Genomic DNA, 24,328 nt, shown 5'->3' with positions numbered 1-24,328 from the left:
ATTCAAAAGGGGCGCCTGGGTGGCTCCGTTGGTTAAGCGTCCGACTTCAGCCCAGGTCATGATCCCATGGTTCACGGGTTCGAGCCCTGCATCGGGCTCTGTGTTCACAGCTCAGAGCCTGGAGCCTGCTTTGGATTCTGGGTCTCCCTCTCCCTCCCCACCCCCCCCCTCCACTCCAGCTCTCTTTCTCTCAAAAATAAACGTTAAAAAAAAATTAAGAATTTCAACACGGCAAGAACAGTCGAGCGTTGGCCCTTCTGTGAAAGCATAACGTGGCAGGTCCTCGAATTGGAGCAGCTGTCCCACTGCACCTTAGAATCACCTGCAGAACTCCCAGAGATACCAATCCCCCTGCCCCAAGATAGATTCCGAATATCTAAAGGCTTCCCAGGTGACTGTAGCCACGGTGGAGACCCACTGGACAAGGGGGACAGAAGACCTTGGATGAAGGCCAATAAACCCTGATAAGATGGAAGGGTTTGTGTGGAGAACACCGAGGGTTCAGGATCCAGACCAGGGGTTTCCTAGAAAAGTCACCTGCAACTTTTAGGAGGCCGCATGACTGCATTACTGGTCAGAGAACACTCACTATCTGGGGTCTCTTTCCAGGTTTTAACTCGGCACAGGCTCTTCCAGAGCCACCACCTCCCGGCACCCTTCACTACCGTGTGACCAGCTACGTAACTGGAGGAGGCGAGCAGAAGTTTACCTAGAACTTCTCGGTAGTGTTAAGGGGAAGGGGGATGGGCCTTTTCCACCTGGTGGGAGCTTAAGGGCCGCCATCTTGGGCTACATGTTGAAGATCCAGCCTGGGTGAGAAGACAGAAGCCACGATCCCCAATGTCAGAAGCTACAGTGCTAGGTCTTGGTCATTCCCCAATCTGCCTCCCCCCTGAACAAGAAAAGGACAAACAGGTAAGCCAACCTCGGTTTTGTTCTAAGCCGGTTGATTTTTATCATGATGCCAAATGCCTGAAGCGGCACATGCAGAGGAGCCAACTGAGAATCTGAGTCTCTGGCTGGAGGTCAGCCACATGGTACCGCCAGAGGCTGGCCTTCCTCGCATCCTTCCTCCTCAACCCCATTCGCTTACATCAAAAGGTTTCCTGGGGATGGTGGTCATCACCCCGGCTCAGGTCAACTTATTAGCTTAACAAGATTTTTCTCCGAGACCCAGCCTCGCACTCTTGTTAAAAACTTGGATTCTGGAGCTACCCTGCCAGCGGCTGAAACCCAAGTCTGTTCCAGGAAGTTCCTTCACCTTTGTGTTTCGGTTTTTGCATTTGGACAAGAGGCAGGAACCAGGGTGAGGTGGGTGAGGCGGTCCCCTCAGGTGCCAATGCAAAGTCGTACCAACCATCTCACTGATCAAGGTCAGTATTTTAATGCAATTTTAAAGATAGGATCCAAGTCTGCTCCCGATGGCTTGCCCTAAGTCCCAGGCCAACTTCTAATGCCACTTCACAAAAACAAAGTGGCTGACCTCAGCGCCGTGGCTCGCCGATCAAAATATTTGTCGGTCATGTAGCTTTTGGTGCTCTGGGCAAGTGCCTCCCACTCCCTGACTCCAGTCCCAGCTCTGGATGGCACTGGGGGAGATCAGTGAATGCAGGTGAAGTTTTAGCACAAGGTCTGGCCACGGCAAGAGGAATGGAGGTCCATCCTTTTAAGAAAGGAGCTAAATGCAGGGACAAAAAAATCCATGGTCTATAGGGTTTAGAAGGCAGCAAGAAACCATGAGCAGACAAGAACATGAGGTCATCATCTTGATTTCTGGACTCCTCCCTGGAGACTTTATAGCCCATCTGAAGAAGAATCAGGAGGATCCAGTTTTCCCCAGTGCCTACCACCTTGAACTCATCTGTTGAGTGAAATAGCCCCTTCCTCGAAGGGACCCCAGGACATTTAGCCACCTCAGTGGCTCTTCTCCACGTTTTCAACCCATAATCACTTACCCCGTTGCTTGCACTCAGTAGTCCAGCCCAGGGGTCAGCAAACTCTGGCCCTCCAAATCATGGCCCTTTTTGTAAATAAAGTTTTATCGGCACATGGCCACGCCCATTTGCTCACCTATCGCCTCTGGCTCCTGCAGTGACAATGGCAGAGTGGAGTTGTTGTGCTACAACAGCATAAATGAACACAGTGCGATAGTTTCATCAGAGACAAAGGCCAGCAGAGCCCCAAATATTTACTATCTGGCACTTGACTGAGAAAGCTCACCAACTCCTAGTCCAGGTGAAGTCAAACTGCCAACACGCTCAATTCCCCCCTTCAGACCAACAGGGACTTTGCAAACCGAGGCACAGAAACTTGGCTTTACTGGTCTGCACCGTCATGGCGGTTTCCCGTAGTTTTGGCATTGACTGTCTGCTTGAAGTCTCATCCTGCAAGGGATAGCCAGTTTACTCTCCCACCTCCTGAATTATCTTATCAAGCTGCTTTTTTAAAGTTTTATTTAAATAATCTCGACACCCCCCCATGGGGCTCAAACCCCCGACCCTTGAGACTAAGAGTCACATGATCTTCCAACTGGGCCAGCCAGGCGCCCCTATGTTATGAAGTTTTATTAGAACACAGACAAGTTCATTCTTTTTCTTAGAGTCTATGGCTGCTTTTGTGCTAAAACCAGAGTTTCGTCACAAGGGAGACCTGGTGGCCCCACGGTGCCTCCAATATTTACCGTCTGGTCCGGAAGTCTTTGCTGACCTCTGCCCTATAGGGAATCCAAATTGCTGGATGATACCCAGGGTGGATCTTGGACCTCTGAAAGTCCATACAAAATGGGGGGGAAAATCGGCCTTCTCAAAAAGGCTGTTCCTGTTTATCTGAAGAGCTGTGATACCAAAAGTTCGAGGAACGTTTATGATTTCGATCTGTGGGTTCCCACTTGAAAGGTCAACAGCCCCCTGCTACTAGAACAGAAACACAGATAAGACTCGTGACAAACAGGAGAAATGTGACAACAGCATCAGTACAATGCACTGGCATTCGGTAACCAAACACTCCCTTGAACAGTGGAAAACCACAGTTGCAAAGCAAGGATTAATTCTATCACGCGTTTCCATCACTTATCATCTTTTCTTCTGGCAACAAAGAGGTCCGACGGGGTTTTATCATTCACCTGATGCCACACCTCAATCAGATACGTTCAAACAACAGAACGCATAGCAAAGTAAGCTACATACCTCTTGCTGTTTCGTAAGTAAACCATTTATTCCCCTGTAAACAATCTATAAAAATTTTCACGTCCTTTTTTCCTAGTTTACCAAAAACAATGGATCGACTTAATTGGTTTTAAAAGCACAGACGTCTAACTTGACGAGGGCACAAAGACCGGATGTGAGGAAAGGTGTCAAAGAACAAAACAGCTTTGGATCAATTACATATCCACTGGCCTTTCCAGAGCCCTCCGAAGTTTCGGCCAAGCAAAATGTCCATCTACAAGAGGGTGGGGTTTCCACTTGTTGGCGCAGCAAATACCAAGTGCTTACTGGGAGGAGACTCTAAGCTCCGGCCATCTCATGCATCACGTGTCCCAGAACCAAGCTGGGGCCCCACTGGGCCCCTAGTCTTTTCTTCAAGAAGCACGGAAGCGGAGTTTCGCAATGCGTATGGCAGGCGCAGGGAGTGTTAGCTTGATCTTTGGTGCCACCTACAGATCCAACTGCATTTCACTTCCCTGAAGCAGAGACCTGGAGAAAGCCCGTGTGCATTCAGAATGCGTTACCCAACGGGCTGGGGCTGGGGCTGGGGCACCCCATGCCATAACCACTCTACTGCAAGGGCGTAAAGACAAAAATGGAGCGTCCCTCTTATGTCATCCCACAGAGGAGTCTGCCTGTTTATTAGAAGACAACGCTAAAAGGAACCACACGAGCGCATAAGGCGAACACTCATCACCGCCACCCAGGTTAAGAAACAGAACTTTTCCAGCCGCCCCAGGCCCCCCACATACCCCGCTGTCCTCCTAACCTTCCCCACTGTTTGCATCAGTTTGGTTTTCCATGTCGTCTAAGTAGTTTAATAATCCCATCACAGATGGATTCGTTTTAGGATCAGAAACCATCACGAAACCATCCCTACTGGATAGAGCCGTGCGTGATGGACCCCCCCCCCCCCCCACACCTCGGGACGCCTGGGTCCTCTTGCTTAGACGACGCTCGGAGGTTAGACGGCAACGTGGAGGGCAGTCTCCACACTGATGCTTTGGCCTTGGTTCTCATGCCAGCGACTGCGGCCACTGCCTTGAGGGCCTGGAAAGTTGGGGCAGCCGTCCCCGGAGCTGGCAGCTCAAGTCTGGCTTGACGGCCTCAACTCGGAGGGCATTTGCCTGGAATCCAGACAGCTGACCACCCTCTTTGGCTGAACTAGAGGCACTGGCTGGGCTCCAGGGGCGTCTCAAGCTGCCCCGTGGAGACCAGGGGGCCGAGCTGCCCCGAGGCACTGCTTTCGGGCGGGAAGGTGACCAAGTCCGAGTTCTTGTTCTCACTCTGGTCGTTGTGCTGCTTCTTATGGCATCTCAGAGAGTCATCCCTGACGAAGGAGGCGCCGCAGGTCTCACAGCGGAAGGCCCTCTGGGTCACTATCTTGGCCACGTGCTGGGAGCTGCTCCCTCGGGGCCCCTCCTTGCCCTGCGGGGCCCGGTTCTCCGTTTTGGTCTCGTCCCTGTGCACCTTGTCAATGTGCTTGGCCAGGCTGCTGGGCCGCTTCGTGTCAAAGCTGCAGAAGTCACACTTGAACGGGCGGTCTTTGCAATGGACCCTGCTGTGCACGCGCAGGGCGGCCGCGCTGGAGCACGAGTAGCTGCACTCGGGACACTTCTCGGGGTGGTCGGCCTGGTGCAGCCGGCTGTGCTCCAGGAGGTCGGCCCGGTCCCGGCCCTGGAAGGAGCAGTGCAGGCACTTGAACGTGTGCTTGATGCGGATGTGCGACTTGAGGTTGGCTTTCATGGTGCAGCGGACGTCACAGAACTCGCACTTGAAAGGCTTCTCCCCCGAGTGCACGATCATGTGCCTTTTCAAGTCCGAGCTGATTTTGAACTTGGCGCTACAGAGCCAGCACTGGAAGGGGGTGTCCCCTAACAACGGAAGGTGTGTTTCCATTAGAGCGGGCAGGCGAAAGAGCTCCCCCCAAACATACGTCAGAATACCTGTAGCCGCAGAGACAGTTGGGTCTTTGAACTCTACCTACCAGTGACTCCCTAACAGTACCACTTACCACGTCCGTGACCTTCTCTTTTCCTCACGACAATCTTAGGGGTAGGTACCATAACCCCCATTTCATAGATGGGGTAATGGAGGCTTAGGGAGGTCAAACAGCAGGGATTTAAACTCAGGCACCATGATATCCAAGCTCGTGCTCTTCATGAGGTCACTTTACTTTCGAATCTGACTCTCACGCCTCAAAGTTGGCGTGGAAGGGGTACAGTTTAGGTTACAGTTGTTCCAAATCCAACTGGGACCTAATCGCTTACTTCTAGCGTTTGAGCTGTATTAGATCAATCGATAGGAAACTTTAGTAATATAAGCCAAAGTTTACGATTAGACTGAATTTTACTTATAAAATCAATGAGGGAATAGGCTGCCCAGCAACAAGTACTGAAAATCCATAGCCTCCTTCTGTACTCTGGAGGCACTGCTGAGGGTTTTTAGTGCTTTGGGAGGTTCCTACTTTAATCTTCATCAGCTGAACCTAAGCAAAGATGAGGATCTCACTTATCCTACACACCCATCCTTCCCCCTACCCTCCATTATTGGGTAGGTGGTTTTATTCTTCTGGTGTTACCTCCCACATTGGGTAATAACTTCCCGACTTCTAGTCTGTCAGCTTGAGAGGTTTCTTGAGGAGTCCTTCCTCTTCATCACCACACTATGTCTTCCTACTCGTCAGGATAGCTTTATTTTCACATTTAAGTTCCAGAACATTCGCATTCTGACCAGTGAATTCCCAGGCTTTAACTAGCTGTTTTCAGTGTTAGAATCAAATCACAATTTGTGACTGGGTATAGGTCATATTCACCAGAGGCAAATACTGGACCAGAATTCCGTCCACCTCCTTAGAGGGTTACTGTCACACCTGGGCCATGGGATAGTATCCAGGTCAAACCGATTTGCTTTTCTTTCATGCTTACTTTGGTTCACAGTTTAGCTTAATTCTTGACTGGACTATGCACTGAGGAAAAAAAGAATCTTGCCATAATCTCAGAGTCATCCAGTCTTTTAATTATGCAACAGTTTACGGGAAATTTCTTGTGGGTTAACTTCTGATTTATTGAATTTTCTCTTAAACCTTCTACAGAGGAATTATCTGGAGATTTCTTTACCACAAACTCTGTTAGCTATATTCAAATATACATCAAATATCTCATACCAAATTAGGTCTTCCCTGGAGAACAGACTATCTCCCAGTAACTTCCATGAGCAGACTGGCTGGAAGTCTGGACTTCTTGCAGATTGTGCCTACTTTCTACTTGCATACTTCGGGAAGTTTAGCTGGGTATAGAATTCTTCCTTCAAAATCCTTTCCCAGCTTTGAGGACACTATTCCACTATCCCCTTAGAAGCCAACACCACTGAGAAGTTTTCCTAGGTTTGACGCTCCCCATCCACCCCCTCTGTGCTTGGAATCTTGTGAACCCTGTCCATTCTCACAGCTCTCTAGAATTGGGAAATTCTTTCTCATTTGATTTTCTCACTTCTGTTTTGTTTCCTAGGCCTAGTTAGTGACGCCGAACTTCTAACTTCTTATTCTCAGTTATCCAAATCAGATTTTTTTTCATCTAATCTCTGGGAAATTTCTTTACCTTTGTAGACAGCAGCTCTCGTTTTAATTCATACTTTGTTCTCACTGCCTTCTCATAGAACTCGTCTTGGATGCAACATTTCTGCTAGTGGGAAGATACCAATTAGGATGGAAACCCAAGTACTTGGTTAACTCCAGGGTTGGTTCGCTTTGGTGCATTTTAGATCACTCGTTTCCTGCCGTGACTCATGATCCACAACTGACATTTAGATTTAGGAAGGGCAGACGGATTTAGGATTAGACATAGGTGTCATGGGTTTTATCTGCCACTGGGCAGTTGGGGCCATATTGCCAAATCGGCTTTAGCTTCTCCTCTGAGCTATGTGGCCTTGGCAGGTCTACGTGCCAGTTTCAAGTTCAGAGCTCTCAGGGCAGTAAGACATTGGCTGGAAGGATGGGCTCCCAACTCTACGTCTGCCTCCCATTTGTCTGCTGGAATTTTATTTACTGATTAACTTAGTTTCAGATGTCAGCATTTTCAGCCTGCTCACCATCTTCTATGAATTCACTGAAAAGTCTAATTTTCTCAGCCTCTTGAGCTTCCCAACCCCCATTTTTCCTGAGCCACCATGAGCTGGCTGGTTCTATCGTTATTCAAAAGGGGTCTCACCAGGGGAAGAGCAAGCTCGTGGCAAAGTCTGATTTCCAGAAACTAGAAACTTGGGATTTGCAGTTCCCGTCAACTAATTTTGTCACATTTCTGAATTAAGGCATGGAATCGGTTTCTGTACAATGACGGAAATGCCTACTTTTATACATCGGACTCTGGAGACACAGCCTTTGCTTAACTGCTGTCTTGGGTATTCCTCCCCAGCTGTGGTCCATGAAAGTTAGAGAACCCAGCTGTCCGACTTCCATGTGTTACTGGAAGTTGTCTTCCTGGTGAAAAACCACAGAAAATTCCAGTCCTTTTGCTTGGACCATCAAAATCACCTCAGACGCTTGTGTTTTGAGGAGATGAAGGTTAAGAGGCTAGGTAACAAGTAAGGCACAGGTTTCCAAGGCCAGGGACCTACCTGTGTGGGACCGCAGGTGCACGGTGAGCTGGCTGGAGTTGCGGCTGGCGTAGGGGCAGAGCTGGCATTTGTACGGCCGCTCGTCCGAGTGTATCCGCAGGTGCTTCTTGAGGCTGCTGCTGTCCACGGCGGCGTAGTCACACAGGTGACACTTGTGGGGCTTCACGCTGGTGTGGCAACGCATGTGCATGGTCAGGTTGTCCTTCCGGCTGAAGCACTTGTCACAGAACTCACACTTGTGTGGTTTGTCTCCTTCAAACACATAAGGAAGATTCAAGGGGTTAAAGGTCTCTCTGTGAAGAGGGTGGCAAAGAGATCTGACCAAGGTGGTAGCCGGGACATAGGGGTCTCTGCCTCTTTCTTCGGTCCAAATGCCCAGATAGGAAGATACCATAGTTCAGCGCACTGGGACTCGAGAAGGTGGGCTCTTCGTTGATGGCTCACAAATTTTAAGGAATCTGAAGAAGCGGATGAGCTAAAATCAGACTGAAGGAGAACATCATAGGGCAAACCCGGTTTGGGAAAAAGCGAGGGATTATCAGAAGCATTCAAGTTCAGGTGTGGGGATCTTAGAACGGCTTTCTGGCTCAGCAGCTGACAAACCACACAGAATGATCGGGATGACTCCCTCCCTTACTTCTACCAAACCACAGCAGCAACGGCATCTACCCCCAGGCTATTAGAAAGTGAGGGTGCTTACAACCACAGCAACAGCGCAAAGGCCTCAAGGAGCCAGAGAGATTCTGGAGAACAGAACCCTATTGCCAGAACATTTCCTCCGAGGAGTGCTCCAGCCCTCCCCTACAACCACTCCAGACTGATCATACGCAGGTTTAAAAAAAAAAAAAAAAAAAATCTACCCAACAAACAAATGCTTAGGGGGAAAGCCAGAACCACAAAAGACATGTCCAAGAACCTGAGGTTCTAAAAGCAAACCTTTTTCATTTTCGTAACACTTCCTGTTCTCCCAGGACTCTCAAGACTCCAAGTTGTCTAGCAGAAAGGTGGTCTCAAGAGGACTTAGATGATGGGGCGAAAGAATCTCCCAGAAGGCTGCCCAAAAGGACAACGGGGAAAGTACAAGACATGAAAGCCAGTTCTAGACGGTCTAGGACAGAACAGAGAAAACAGTTCCTTCTCTACACGAAAGACAGCCACGGGTCTTCAGATGGCTTATGTAGAGGCATGAGGAGGAGATCTTCCAGCTTTTAGAAAGAAATGCTCAGATCAGCTTATCATTCCTCCAACAACCCTGGATGGCAGCAAGACGAGAGCAGTGTCTGCAAAAGTTCTACAGAAATTATTTAAATGGAGTCCTATACTTGAACTAGCATGGAGTGGGAAGAGAAAATAAAGCCAGTGGATGACTCAGGGCCATCACGCTTGAACTGTGTACATCAGGAAAAAAAAAAAAAAAAAAAGGAAGATGTGGGATATAATAAAATGCAAACTATTGCTTCCAAACCCCAAGAGAACCATAAAAGAGAGGCAAAAGAACACAAGTAAAAGTCAAACTACGTATAAGTCAAGATAAATGGATTAAGTTTCCCTGTTAAAAGTTTTAACGCGTTTAAGGGGTCAGTTTAATGCTCTTAAGGTAAATAAAAATGACAAGTAGAAACCTATTCTAGGAAACACGTATTCTAGGACAGAAAAACATTGTAGGAAAAGTGCCAGAGGAGTATCAACCGTTAGGCAAAACAGAAATCATGGCGAAAGCCACGGAGAAACTCATACTGAAAAGATAAAACCAAGCGGATGGGACTCAAACTTCTGAAATGAATATGGTTTCACAAACGGTTTTCCAAAAGTCAGAGCATATATTTTTTACTTTAAAGTTTATTTGAGAGGCAGTTTGAGTGGGGGAAGGGCAGAGAGAGAGGGCAAGAGAGAATCCCAAGCAGGCTCCGAGCTGCCAGCACAGAGCCCAATGCGGGGCCCAAACCCACGCCACCGAGAGATCATGACCTGAGCCGAAATCGAGAGCCAGACGCTCAGCTGGGTTGCCCAGGGGCCCCAAGAGCATATTTTAAAACTCTTTTTGTTCAAGAATCAAAATCAGATTACAAGCTCCCTAGAGATGAACAGGGAGAGCTCCATGGATCAAAACCTAGAGCCTATCCCTGTTTTCAGAGGAATGTTTATAGACTTGAGTTCATGGTTAACAAAAGGCTAAAGGTGAACCGTAGGCAATTTAATAAACTAGAAGAAATTAGGATTCGCAGCAGCTAATCCGTATACACATATAACGGTGAAGAAGGGAGATCTGCTCAAGGAGAAGAGATCAATACCATAGGGTCTTCAATCTCAATATCGCCTTTTTGGTCAATTAGTTCTTTCCTGCAGGCTCTCCTGTGCACTGTGGGATGTTCAGCAGCATCCCTGACCACCTCCCACTAGATGCCAGGAGCACCTCCACTCCCAGTGTTAAGAGTCAAAAAGGTCTTCTGATTATTGACCAGTGTCCCCAGGGTGGGGGTGGGAGACAAGACTACCTACCTGATTGACAACAATTCCACCGGACTCTGGAAAAGAGGAAGGGGGCAGGACGTCGAGCCCATCGTGACTTATGTAGAACTTTACCCCAAACAAATTAAGATTTAATAACAAGGATAATGGTTTAGGAATAGGTCAAATTACAACGTCTGAACCAGGAAAAAACAGATCAACGACCATTAAAATCGCTAGGTCAGAGATGTACCCCGAAGTGAACGATTCACTGGTCCAGTATTCATGCGCCCCCGCCCAGGAGAATTTTGCCTCCCTGGCCCTGGGACCGACCACAGGCTTAGGTATGGGTCTTGTGCCGCCCAAAGAAATAGAATTCAAGCTGAGGCGTTGCTGTCAGGCAAATCCTTTTTTCAAGCTTTAAGTAATCTCTACACCCAATGAGAGGCTTGAACTCACGGCCCCGAGATCGAGAGTCACCAGCTCTTCGGAGCCAGCCAGGCACCCCCAGGCAAAGGCTTTTTAAAAGCCAGGGTGTGGTTGGTCACACGTTTCTCTTGCCCGGGATGACCAGTAACATTCCAGATCAGGGGTTCTTAATTCAGGGCTTGCGGGCAAGGTTTAGGGGGTCCAAGACCTTATACGGGAAGTGATTTTTATTTCTACTACCTCTAACTGGAATTTAGCATTCCGACCCACTGTGCAGTCAACATGCTATACTAATAATATAGTCATACTAATAATTGACCTGAGACCCCGGTCAATAGACAGGAACCATGTTCATACCTGCGGGTCTCTTGAAGCCTCATTTATGCTCGTCACTATTTCCCAATTAAGACAGGATCTAGTAGCTGACCCGACATTAAACAGGGTTTCTTCTGGGTTCCTGCACATACTAATGCGGGGGTGAGGAAGGCTGCATCACTAGGCGGTTTTGTCCGGCTTGGAGATCTCACGAACAGGACCTTAAGGCATCCAACGTGATGACTTAATACAAGAATATATCGAGAAAGGATCACCACTAGAAGTTTAGTTAGCACCTCCTTGACCTCAGAGAATTATTCTTTTTTTGTGGTGAGAACACTTAAGATCTACGCTCAGCAACTTTCAAGAACGTAACGGTAACTGAATGGTCCCCACACCGTACGTCAGATCCCCGGGACGCGTATGTCTCGGAACTGGAGGTTTGCACCCTTTGACCACCATCTCCTAGTTCTTGCATCGAACTTAAAGAGTAAAAACGTAGTTTGCATCACGTCTGGGTTAGCCCCAAGATTCGGCCTTTTTAACAAGATCCCAGGTGATGCTTTCACTTCTGGTCTTTACTATAGTTTCGAATAGAAAGGGTTAGTCTAGTAGAAGACCACACTGGGCACCCGGGTAGCTCAGTTGGTTAAGCTTCCGACTTAGGCTCAGGTCACGATCTCACAGTTCGAGCCCTGCATCGGGCTCTCTGCTGACAGCTCAGAGCCTGGAGCCTGCTTCGGATTCTGTGTCTCCCCCTGAACACTGACAAGTTGTACTAAAATATAGCTTAATGTCATTTTATCACACTGAAAAACATTCTGGCAAGGGTCCATGGCAGGAAAGGAAAAAAAAAAAAAAAAAAGGTCAAGACCGACTTTATCCGGCAGGTTCCGGACAGAGGCCGCTGCATTGGCCGGGTCTGGACAGAAGACCACAAGGCGAGAAGCAATGATGGGCTCTGGGGGACACCGGAAGGCACCGAGCAGTCTTAGTTGCCACTGAGAGGACATTGTCCTCATAGCCTAATTGACACTCCCCTCTCCATCTGCTGCAAGTCCTAAGCAGAGAGCATTGCTGGCATGTTCTATCAAGGCTCCCAGGAAAAGTGTGCACACGTTCAGTTAACGGTCTACTGGCAGAGGGAAAACAGAAAAATGCCTCCACTCCTTTCTTTCATGACTGATTAACCTGCTGCCGCCACCAAGTGAGGAAGTAAAACCTCAGAATAGAAACCGTAAGCCCAACTCCTGTTACAACGTGCTGCAGGACAGGGCCATCTTCACTTCGATTAAGTATTTTCACCCAGGAGAGGGTCGTGTGCGTGACTTAGCTGGCCAAGCGTCCGATTCTGGACTCTGGATTTCGGCCACAATCTCGCAGTTCGAGGGTCTGAGCCCCACGTCGGGCTCCGTGCTAACAGCATGGAGCCCGCTTGGGATTTTCTCTCCCCCCTCCTCCCCTTGCACGCTCTAATAAAACATTACACACTTTTTCATCCAGGATCAACTGGCATTTGGGCTATATAGACAAAACAGGACTTCTTTTTAATGTTTATTTTTGAGAGAGAGGGAGGACGGATGAGTGGGGAGGGGCAGACAGAGGATCCAAAGCAGGCTCTTTGCGGACAGTGAAGAGCCTGGTGTGGGGCTCAAACCCATGAACTTCGAGATCATGACCCCAGCCAAAGTCCTAATCTCAACTGACTGAGCCACCCCGGAGCCTCGAGAAGACGTAGCTTTAGGATAAAGGTAATAAGATCCACGATCAAGGTCTGGTTTTCCAAGAAGTCTCCAATGTGATCACAGCCAGCTTGCTAATTTACTCTTCCCAAATAGAAGTCCACAGCAAGCCCACATTCTGGGTACACAGGCCCCCCGTTCTGAGCCACTCCTGTGCCTGCGGCACCCCCACCCTCCTGCCTTTGCCCCTCAAACTCCACCCTCTATGGTTCTCAAAGTGCAGTCCGTGAGTGCCCGGGGGTCCCGGAGTCTCTTCTGCTAGAGCCCGTAGTAGTATGGAAATACCTTTGACTAACGGGGGGGGGGGGGGGGACTTTGTTTTCACTGTTGACCTTTACACCTGCCACAGGAGTCGCTGAGCAGAATTGCAGGTGCCCGAGTACTGACCATCAGCTCTGCCAGCAGTACGGATGCCCTTCACCCCATGCCCTCCCAGGGAGCACAGAGCTCCTTTCACTTAGGAGTAGCTTTTCCCAGCAGCAAATTGCTCTGATTAAGCCACTCCCCCTGAAGCTTTTTTTTTTTTTTTTTAACACCTTGTAGCGAAATACGAAGTATGCAGAAAGCACTCCACTGTGAACCCGAGTACCCCGGATGTCTGGAGAACAAGCACCGTCACGTGGCTGGGATGCAAGCTAGGTATCCACACCACTTGGACTTCAAAGAGCAGACCAACTACGGGTTTTTTTTTCCTGCCCCAGGTCTGGCATCTGGCAAATCTAAAGAACGAACTAAGCGAACCTGTCATTGCAAGGAAAATTACCAACAGGGCAAGGGTAACATCCCAGCTCTGAGCGCAAAGTTGAGACGTCAGAATGGAGTCCCTCCCCTGAGGGCACAGCTTCCTGGTTCTTAGACTTTTTTTTTTTCCGAGGAGGCCGAGAATATGAAGGGATTTTTTTTTTCCCTACAGGATTATGAAATGGGTCAACATTTGGAAGAAACACGTGAGTGGGTCAACCAGTATTTTCAAGAGACTAATGCAGGACATCTAGAAATTCAAGCAGGGGTTAAGAGCCAAAGTAATTACAACAATGGATTTTTAGTTTAACGGTGTGAAAAGGTTATGGATATGGCTACAGATTCTACACAGCAACTAATCTTTAAGAAACCACCCTTTGTTGGGTTGGGTAGAATAAAGAACGTTATCTGAAATGGCGATCAATATTCCCATCTCAACCACATGGGAGAGGCCAGATTTTCTTCCGACAACTCAAAACACGCGGTGATGGACTGACTACAGGCGTGAGAATCCAGCTGACTTCAAGGAGATTTGCAAAGGTACAGATAATGCCCCTGGTCACATTTTTGGGGAGTTAGTTTTTATTCAAGTTTTGACAGACGTTCTTAAGATTTTAAGTAATCCTTTCACCCAAAGTGGGGCTTGAATTTACAGCCCCAAGATCAAGAGTGGCATGCCCTGAGTCAGGCACCCCGGCTGTTACTTTTAAGCAGATATTTTAAACTTTAAAAAAAAAAAAAAAAACAAAAAACAAAAAACTTTATCTCCAAGAGTGTGTGCATGCACGTTCGTGAGCAAGGGAGGGGCAGAGAGAGGGAGAGAATCCGAAGCAGGCTCCGCACCACTGGCACAGAGCTTGACGTGGAGCTCAGATCCACGAACTAGGAAATCATGACCTGAGCCAAAGAGTTGGAGGCTTATCTGACTGAGCCCACCAGGCGCCTCTGGTTTTAATTTCTAATGCAGTAACTGTGGATAAAACACAAATTTGGGGGGGGGGGGGGGAGTCTTCGATTTTTAGATGTAAAAGCAGCTCTAAACAGTGCTTTGAGAACCACTGTTCTATCCATTTGGCAAAGGTCCAGCTGAAGCCTTAAATGATCACCGCCCCTGCCTCTCAGATCTGTCGGGGATGCCATCTGGCCCATGTATCAGTTCCGGGTTTTTTGTAAACAACCTTTTATAAGCTGGCCAAAGACTTTGGCAGCCTCCATTTCCACAGCTAAAAGTAGCCACGTGATGAAGTTTTGGCCCATCAGACATGAACCCAGGTGACCTGTAGCTTCCAGGATGTACCTCGAAGGGGCAGGAAGCCTCCTCAGCCCATGCCTAGGTGAGCTACATCCTCGGGGTGTCAAAGGGACAACAGAAGAGCCCGACTCCCTGGAACCATGGGGGTTGTCCACCATACCTAATTTGGATGGTCACAGGATAGAAATACCTTGGTTTTAAAGCCACCATTAGCTGGCTCTCACTATTCCATGAATCATGAGGGATACTACCTTCGGGGTCATGCCCTGAGGGAGAGATGCTGTGAGCGCCCAGACCCCTCTATTTTGCCCCTGGTGAAGAGATTCAGATAACTAGAACATCTGCATTGGACACAAAGGGCCTAACCATCCCATAGGGAAGCCGTCTGTCCACCCCCCCCCCCTTCTGGATAGATCGCAGACTCTGAACCCCAAGGACAGGGCCTTGCCTACTTCCTGTATCCCCAACACGCTCTGTATTTTTCCAATAGATTATTAATCTAGTCTCTGGCAGCTTTCTCGGTCCACCCTGACAGTGTTCTACGCTCTCGTTGCCCTCGTGCTTGCAGCACACCCCTTTCCCCCTTTCATAACCTACCCTTCCCTGGTGAGAAGGACCCTTCATTCTCTTGTTTGCACGGCACAATGCCCACTTCTAGCAGACATGACTCATCGCCCAGAAAGCAGCCTGCCTATGGGAGCTCCCAGGTTCAGCTGGGCAGGAGGCTGTCCTTCTGGAAAGGACTTCCCAGCCCTCCTTGATGCAGGATGTGGCCATGACCAAGTTCTGCTTCCATCCCAGGAGTCATCAGGGATTCTGCTTGGGGGTGAGGCAGGACATGGCCTGAGGGAGGGATGCTTTAAGCCCCTCCCCTACTTCTGCTTCCCACTGGTTAACCGAGTCGGGAGTGCGAGAGCAGTTGCCTTGGAGATGAAGGTCTCTATTAAGGATGACAGGGCTATTGCCTTGGAGATGAAGGTCTCTATTAAGGAGGACAGGGCTATTCTACCGGCTGTGGAGTATTCCCTTCTTAAGTCGTACTCGAGAGAAAGTGGATTAGGTTTAAGCTACTTCAGTTTCTGTAAGAGCCAAAAGCCCAGTAATTTTTATTCTTAGTCCTTTCTACACCTAATTTGGGGTTGAACTCACAACCCCAAGATCAAGAGTCACAAGCTCTTCCAGCTGAGCCAGCCAGGTGCCCCACAGACCAATATCCTAACTCCCATGGACTAGGACCCGAGACCAACGGTGGGCAGGGTTTTTGGAAAGAGCCGGATAGTAAATATCTTAGACATCTGTGCACCACAGTCTTTCTAGTGACTCCTCCATGCCACAGACGACAAATGAGCTGCACAGGTTAGATCTGGCTCACAGTAGGATCATTTGTAGATCATGGAAACTCCTCTGCTCCAGCCCATTTTCTGTGTATTCTCAGCAGCTGGCTGCTCTCAAGAAGGAACCTTTAAGAAGCAACCTCATTACGCTCATCTGACATTTACTAGGGCCACAGGGCCTCCGCGGAGCCTTCCCTCCACTCATTTTGTGCCTTCTAAGCCCCCGCCCCTGCTGCTCCCTCTGCTGGAATGTTCCTGGTCTTGTCTGGTTACGGAGCCATCTTTCATACTTTAGGAATCTTCAGAAAAGCCCTTCGTGAACAGCCTTGATCCAATCTCCTGGAACAGGTTTCCCGGCACTTTTCCCCTAGCTTCTGACCTTTGAGGTCACAGCCCACCCCACCAGACCACTTCACGAGGCATCGACTCTTCCTGGCCTGCTTACCACATTCTACTCCAACACTTAAGTTCATATCCATTTTTTTTTTTTTTTTTTTAAAACATTCAAGCTTTGAACAAACAAACGGATACCTGTGTGGATTCTCAGATGGCGGTCCAGATCTTTCATGCCATGAACAGTTTTGAAGTGGCAACCTAGGAGGGGAAAAAAACAACAACGGCTTTTCTTAAAAAAGAAGCTGGGCAGGTCTGGGTGGCTCAGTCAGTTGAGCATCGGACTTCGGCTCAGGTCATGATCACAGTCTGTGGGTTCGAGCCTAGAGCCTGTTTCAGATTCTGTACACCTCCCCCACTCATGCTCAGTCTCTCAGAAATAAACATTAAAAAGTTTTTGACAGGGGCGCCTGGGTGGCTTGGTCGGTTAAGCATCCGACTTCGGCTCCGGTCATGATCTCATGGTCCGTGAGTTCGAGCCCCGCGTCGGGCTCTGTGCTGACAGCTCAGAGCCTGGAGCCTGTTTCGGATTCTGTGTCTCCCTCTCTCTGACCCTCCCCCGTTCATGCTCTCTGTCTCAAAAATAAATAAACATTAAAAAAAAAAAAAAAAAGTTTTTGACAAAAAAAGTTCACTAAAAAAAAAAAAAAAAAGCTCCAAAAGGAAGCTACCAGAAATCTGAAGTTCTGGGAAGTCACACTGAGCTCAGATGCCATACAGAATACTTAGAACACACAGAATGTTCCTGTGTGCCAGGACCATGTGGGAACACAGCACAGGGGCTCAGGGGGTAAAGCGAGGCAGAGCTTGTCCGCCAGCACCCGGTACAGAGAAGGGGCTCCACGCGGCATGTTTGGGGGTTCACCTGGATAGCAACAGTTGAAGGTCCTTTCTCCAAGCATCACAGTTTGGTCCTTCGACTCTGGGGCAAGGGCCATGGCAGGGATTTTCTGAGCATCACTGCCATCCACGGCGGGACAAGTTGGTTTGGGATCATTATCTAATTCTGAAGCTGAAATGAAGAAAAAAAAAAAAAAAAAAAAGCGTTACTTTCTCAAATGGAACCACCATGGTGCCTCTTAAGCTAGAACAGCCTTGGGGGGAAAGAAAAAGACGACATTAAAAACAAAGCCAAGTACGCTCTGGCCTTATAGAAGTCCTTTCTTGAACTACCAGCTTCCAGGAAACACAGGGGACAAGGGAAATGGTAACTTGACACGCAACTGGCAAGATCCAGGAGGCAAAACTTGCAATAGTGCTTCTCAAATGACCTAGGGAAAACTTAGTGTGCAGACGTTTTCTGATCCATCACACGTGGACATTTTTTATAAGTTGTAACAAATTACAAGTGAAATAGGACCAAAAAGGCCAAATGTTATTTGAGAGGACAGAAAGCTGGGTGCCTTGAAAACATCAAGCTATTTTTAAAAGCTTTCTCAATTTCTGAATTTGCTTGGTCTCCATTCAGTAGGTCACAGACCACACTTCCAGCACCACGGAACTCCTAGACAAAGACCATGGTTTCAACACCTCGCTTAAAGATGGGGGGCAGGGAGGAACCAGAGTCAAAGGCTTGAGAGGATTTCTGCGATCAGGAGTTTCTCTGAATCCGGATTTGTACACAAGGAGCCAGTCAAGACCACGAGAAACATCAGCACTCAAAGCTCGATAAGAAAAAAAACAAAAAAAATCCCTTCAGATTGCGAAGATGAAATCGGTTTTGAGAGCATTCTCATCATTTAGGGACAGATACTTACAAGGCCTAGGTAGCAGATTCATTTCAAAGTAATCCAGGGCAGGGGAATAGTGGGACAGAGGAAACCAGACTGGCCACGCTGTCATCTTTGAAGCCCAGCACCAGGTCGAACGTGACGTGAACGTCGAAGTTCACGGCATCCTTTTGCGACGATGGCAGAACCACGCAAGACGGACATTTTTGTGGGCCAAAGTGGTCACACAGTTTCATGTGGTCTGAGCTAATGGGGAGGTTTAAGAATTTGTCACAAGGACCAAGCATTCCTAAAAGATCAAGGGATTCCTCTCCAAATAGATTTAAACCCAAGGGAAAACAAAAGCTGTCAAGGTCTGCGGTCTGAAAATATATGTGCCTTGACTCCTGTAGGAATTAGAGGCCAAGAACTGGGACTCTTTTTGCTCCTGGTATACAAGGTGGATTCCATTCTCGCAAGAGATTTGTCAAGGCAAACCTCTTACCAGGAGAGGCCGTTGAGCACACTGGGAAGGACATCAACTCCAGTACAGGGCTTGCTCAGCAACTTGCTAACTGAAACTTAACCTTTCTGAGCCTCAGTTTACCCTTGAAGAAGGGATCATTGACCTGTCGGAGTTGTAGGGTTAAGAAATGCACAATGTAAGTTCTCAGTATGTGACCCAGCTGGTGCCACGTAAACACTATTCAGGAATAAAGGCCTGCAGAGGTCACATCTGAATAGGGTGGTACTCAGAGCCCCTTAACAGGATGTGAACAAGTGACCTAATCCTGTGGCTCTCAACGGAGGGTCATTTTGCCCCCAGCGGACATCTGGCAACGCTTGGGGACATTTGACTGTCAGATGTGCACACACATAGGGGATAGAGGCATCTAGGGAGTACAGGCCAGGGATGTTGAAACCATCCTATGATGTACAGGAGAGCCCCCACACCCGTGTCAGGATCACCTGCATTGTGGGTTTTATTTATTTTTAAAACATTTTGAAAGAGAGCATGAGCCAGGGTTGGGGCAGAGAGATGGGGTGGGGGTGGGGGGATCCCAAGCAGGCTCTGTGCTGTCAGCACAGACCCTGATGCAGGGGTCAATTCCACAAACTAGGAGATCATAACCTGAGCCTACATCAAGGATCGGTTGCTTAATGGACTGAGTCACTCAGTCGCCCCAGGAGTTGTAGGTTTTAATGTTTTTATTTATTTTTGAAGCAGAGAAAGAGAGCATGAGCAGGGGAGGAGTAGAGAGAGAGAGAGAGAGAGAGAGAGAGACACAGAATTCGAAGCAGGCTCCAGGCTCTAAGCTGTCAGCACAGTGGCCGATGTGGGGCTCGGCCTCATCAACCAGGAGATAATGACCTGAGCCAAAGCTGGACGCTTAACCCACTGAGCCACCCAGGTGCCCCAAGGAGTTGTAGGTTTTATTTATTTATTTTTTTTTTTAAATTTTTTTTTTTCAACGTTTTTTATTTATTTTTGGGACAGAGAGAGACAGAGCATGAACGGGGGAGGGGCAGAGAGAGAGGGAGACACAGAATCGGAAACAGGCTCCAGGCTCCGAGCCATCAGCCCAGAGCCTGACGCGGGGCTCGAACTCACAGACCGTGAGATCGTGACCTGGCTAAAGTCGGACGCTTAACCGACTGCGCCACCCAGGCGCCCCAGGAGTTGTAGGTTTTAAATGTACCTTCCCAGTGCTCATCGCAGATAACTTGGGGTTGGAGTTAAGGGCAGATCCCAGGAACCAAAAAAAAAAAAAAAAAAAAAAAAATTAAGTTTGAGAGAGGAGGAGAGAAAGATCAAGTGAGGGCAGCAGAGGGGCAGGGAGCGAGACACCAGGCACGGTCTCCCAAGACAAAGCGTGAGATCAGGACTTGAGCCGAAATCAAGAGCTGGATAATCCACCTACCGCCACCCTGGCATCCCGGAACCCATACTTTTAAAACAGGCCCCAGTGATTACGGCATATGCTCTAAGCCCTTGCTACTTGAAGGGTGGTCCCAGAGCTTCTAGTTATCAGCGTAACTTGGAAGCTTGTTAGAGAAGCAGAACCTCAGGTCCCAGACCAACAGAATCAATCTGCCCCTTAACAAGATCCCCAGGTGATTCCTGGGCACATTAAAATAGGAGCCCAATGCCAAGGCAACGCGTAAGTGCTCCAGGATTACCTGGAGGGCTTATTAAGGCACAGGTAGCTTGGGCTTCATCTTTAGAGTTCCTGATTCAGTGGAGCTGGAGTAGAGCTGGTGATTTTTTCGTTATCTAACACGTTCCCAGCTGATGCTGATCTGCCAACCACACTTTAAATATTTTAATATTTATTTTTGAGACAGAGAGAGACAGAGCATGAATGGGGGAGGGGCAGAGAGAAAGGGAGACACAGAATCCGAAGCAGGCTCCAGGCTCTGAGCTGTCCGCACAGAGCCCGATGTGGGGCTCGAACTCACAGACTGTGAGATCATGACCTGAGCCGAAGTTGGACGCTTAACCGACTGAGCCACCCAGGCGCCCCTAAATGTTTACTTTTGAGAAAGGACACACGCACCCATGCACGGGAGGGGCAGAGAGATAGACCTAATCAGAAGGTGGCTCCACGCTGTCAGCACAGAGCCAGATGTAGGGCTGGAACTCACAAACGGAGATCATGGCCTGAGCTTAAGTCAAGAGTTGGATGCTTAACAGGCTGAGCCACCCAGGTACCCCTGGCAACCACACTTTTGCAAGCTCTGAAGGGCTGGCTCAGAGGAGATGCTGAAGCTTAGGGGGCTAGAAGTCTTCCAACCGATCAGAACCCGCACCTGCCGGATCTGAAACCCATCACTATGTGCCCTGGAAGCAAACCCCAAACCTTGCACTCTAGCAATGCATATTAAAGACGACAAATTCTGGGGGCGCCTGGGTGGCTCAGTCGGTTAAGCGTCCGACTTCGGCTCAGGTCACGATCTCACGGTCCGTGGGTTCGAGCCCCGCGTCGGGCTCTGTGCCGACCGCTCAGAGCCTGGAGCCCATTTCACATTCTGTGTCTCCCTCTCTCTCTGCCCCTCCCCCGTTCATGCTCTGTCTCTCTCGGTCTCAAAAATAAACGTTAAAAAAAAAAATTTAAAGACAACAAATTCTGGAGGGTTTTTAATCCCACAGATACCAAGGAAGATTGAAAAGTGAAATCTACGTGAGAGGTCGTAAGGCGCCGTAGTTTCGGGAACTGACCGCGAAGCCAGCTGCGAAGTTTCAAATTTCGGTTCTATCATTTATTAGCCTTGTGGCCCCTGAGAGTTGCTCTGCTTTCCTATTCCTCCATTTCCGTATCTAAAATGGGGATCACGGCTCTGATTTCGTAGGTTTAGGTGAAGGTTAAGTCTTAGTATATATAAAAGGACCTGTCACTTAAGTCACTAAATCATCATTACGGTTTTTATTGACGTGTATGCACGTGAGCCACGATTCTCCACGGGAGGGAGACACATCGTGCCACGAAGGTGTGGAAACAGGCTGAAGAGACTGAGGGGTGAAAGTGGTAACAAAACTGTCCAATGGTAGAAAGGGGCATCCAGGTAAAATGTGGAGTGGCATGGAAGGGCCCCCCAAAGGGACTTCCTTCTCTTTTAAACATCCAGGAAGCCAGTGAAAGCTCGAAGCCCACATTCTCCTGAGCACCGTGCAGATGGGACAGGGTCCCTTCTCATCTCAAAGTGGGGGTGGGCCACGTTTGACAGGACCCCGTTTAGCACAGTGGGCCCTTTAACCCTAGGAAAAACTGCCGTTCCTTTTAGAAGGTTACCCTCAGGGCTTTTTTCTGTTTGTTTTTTTTTTTTGTTTTTTTTTTTTAAACTGGTCACCACTGAAGTCCTACCAGGTGACCTGCTGTGTTTTAGTTCTTCCAAAGCCTATCTGAGTTGCCAACCCATTTGCCAGTTAACCTTAAAGCAAAGTAAGACCTCCACAAACCTCAAAAAGGAGGTGGGCCTTTTGTTCAGCTCGACAGACCTAAGATGCAGGGGAAAAACCGCGTCAGTAGGAAGGTTTTTTGTCTCTGCAGCGGTGGCTAGTGTTTAGTTCTGATTATGCCCTGCTCCCACAGGGGCACCCCAAATACTGCACGGTACAGACCGCGCCACAAGCCTTCTAAACAGAGGGGGTCTCTACTACACTATACTGAGAAAAGAGGCCCATGGCACTGACCAACAGCCAGGGGTCCTTCAGGTTATGCTCTTTGATAATGGCTTCCCCCAAAAGATTCAACACCCCCCCAGTTCTTTTAGAAGATCAGCAAGGGGCCTGCCCCCCCCCCCCCCAAACCAGTGGCAACCTGGGTCCATCACGGTCCTTGGGCACAAAGGTAGTTAGGGAGTTTTGGTTAATGGGAATACCATCCAGCCAAACTTCAGTTTTAGATACTATCATTTGAGGAGTAGTTTCCTTAAGTTTCTCCCCTCCTCCACCTCCTTGGATATGTGGTTCTCAAAGCCCACACCAGAACGATCTGCACTGCTGGACGTCTGACCCGAGGTCCCTTGCTCCCTTTCCTGGGCCGAGAAAATGCAGAGAGAAGGAGAGAAGAAAGTTCATTTGGGACTAAGGAGAGATTCTCAACGAACTGCGGGAGAAGGGCAGGGAGAGGCGATCGAGTGAGAATTTACATTACCTTAATCCGAGGCCGAGATTATCGGAACGTAAGCGCTTTAGAAATGCAGATTCCCCAGCCCCGCCTCACCCCAGAGATTCCAACGGGGGCGGTGCCCAAGGGTGGACGCAGGAATTTAGCGAGTTAGCAAAGCTCTCCACAAGCCGAAGCTCCACGGACCATAACGCCCTGAGGGATTAGGGTAGTCGGGGGGCCTCGTAGCTTCGCTCCGAGCCCCTCCAGCCACTCTGCAGCCGGCTCGGCCCGCTAAGTCCTACCGTGGCGCTGCTCTGCTCAACACACCCCTCCCTCCAGAGCCTCGCTTCGAGTAAAAGGTGAAGTCCTTACTGGACCCAACCCTCCCTCCCCCACCCCAGGCTACAACCTCGATGACTCCCCCCGCGGCCCCCACTGGCCGTTTCTCCTACCTGGTTCCTCTTCCCCCAGCCACCTCCAAGCCTCTCCCCCACACCCTTTGACGATGCCCACCTCGGGGAGGCCCTCCCCGGACCATGTGAAATACCTCCTCCCCTGCTTCAGGGTTGCAGCCGGCGCTCACCCCCAACGCACCTTACGCCTCACCGCTCTATCTCGAGTCCCATCTTTCCCGACCCCACTCGGCCCTAAACTCGAGCAAGAGCGGGATTTTTGCTCGTTCGTTGCTGTGTCCCGTCCCCCACCCCGGCCCCTGCGGACACTCAGACGTCTTTCGGAAATCCCCCTGGGCTCGGGACGCCGCACTCAGAAGACTCACCTTCCAGGCGCCCCGCCCCGGACCAGCGCCAAAGAAGCAGGTCCAGGACCCGGGCGCCGGCGCACCCCGAAGCCGGCCTCGGACAGGGTCTCGGGGCGCCCGCCCAGCGCCTTGGAGAGAAGATTCGCGATTCGCTAGCGCTCGGGAGGCGCGGCGTAGTTCGCCCCGGGAGAGAGAATTCGCAGGGAGGTGTAATTTACAAAGGCGCGCGGCGGGGGCGCCGAGGGCTGAGCCGCCGCGCTCGACTTGGGGGCCTCAGCCGCCCTTCCCCGCCCGAGGCCTCGCACCCACGCAGGTCCCGGGACCGTCCGAACAACCGCCCGCAGCGCTACTCACCCGACAGCCCCCCCCCCCTCGGGGGCAGCGTCGGCGACCCCCGGGCGCGCGGGCTGCGGCCCCTCCGAGTTCAGGTGCTGGGGCTTGGCCTGTTTGCGCCGCGACATGGCGAGCCGATCGCGGCCCCCGGCGCCGCGCACGCCAGTGGCCCGCCTCTCCCACGACCGCTTCCCGGAGTTCGGAAATTTCCCCCCAACCCCGCGACCGGAGCGCGCATGTCCCGGCAATTTTGCGCCTCGGCCGAGCAGGGCGATTTATCAAGAACCCTGACGGCTGATTGGCCCGGCGCCAAGGCCTCGGGGGGTCCCGGGGAAGCGCGGGCCGCGCCGCTGCAGCCCACACCACCCGAGAGCTCGTTAGAAATGCAGACTCTCGGGCTCCACCCCAGACCCGCCGAATCAGAATCTGCATTTTAACAAGCTCC

General features: G+C 49.8%; 1 protein-coding gene across 1 annotated transcript; it reads right to left on the bottom strand.

The window, feature by feature from the left end:
• Positions 1-2,219: 2,219 nt before the first annotated feature.
• Positions 2,220-24,101, bottom strand: LOC125918142 (zinc finger protein 64-like). The gene is made up of 6 exons (XM_049624186.1): positions 23,913-24,101; positions 23,243-23,249; positions 17,337-17,483; positions 16,610-16,672; positions 7,818-8,069; positions 2,220-5,077 (listed from the first exon to the last, which is right to left on the bottom strand). The coding sequence occupies exons 1-6, from the start codon at positions 24,009-24,011 to the stop codon at positions 4,368-4,370; spliced, it is 1,278 nt and encodes a 425-aa protein (XP_049480143.1). The 5' UTR covers positions 24,012-24,101; the 3' UTR covers positions 2,220-4,367.
• Between the last annotated feature and the right edge of the window lie 227 nt (positions 24,102-24,328).

The sequence above is a fragment of the Panthera uncia genome, unplaced genomic scaffold (assembly GCF_023721935.1).
Source record: "Panthera uncia isolate 11264 unplaced genomic scaffold, Puncia_PCG_1.0 HiC_scaffold_484, whole genome shotgun sequence".
NCBI classification, from domain to species: Eukaryota; Metazoa; Chordata; class Mammalia; order Carnivora; family Felidae; genus Panthera; species Panthera uncia.
Note: the sequence above shows the minus strand (reverse complement) of the source record. Positions and strands in the feature narration are given on the sequence as shown.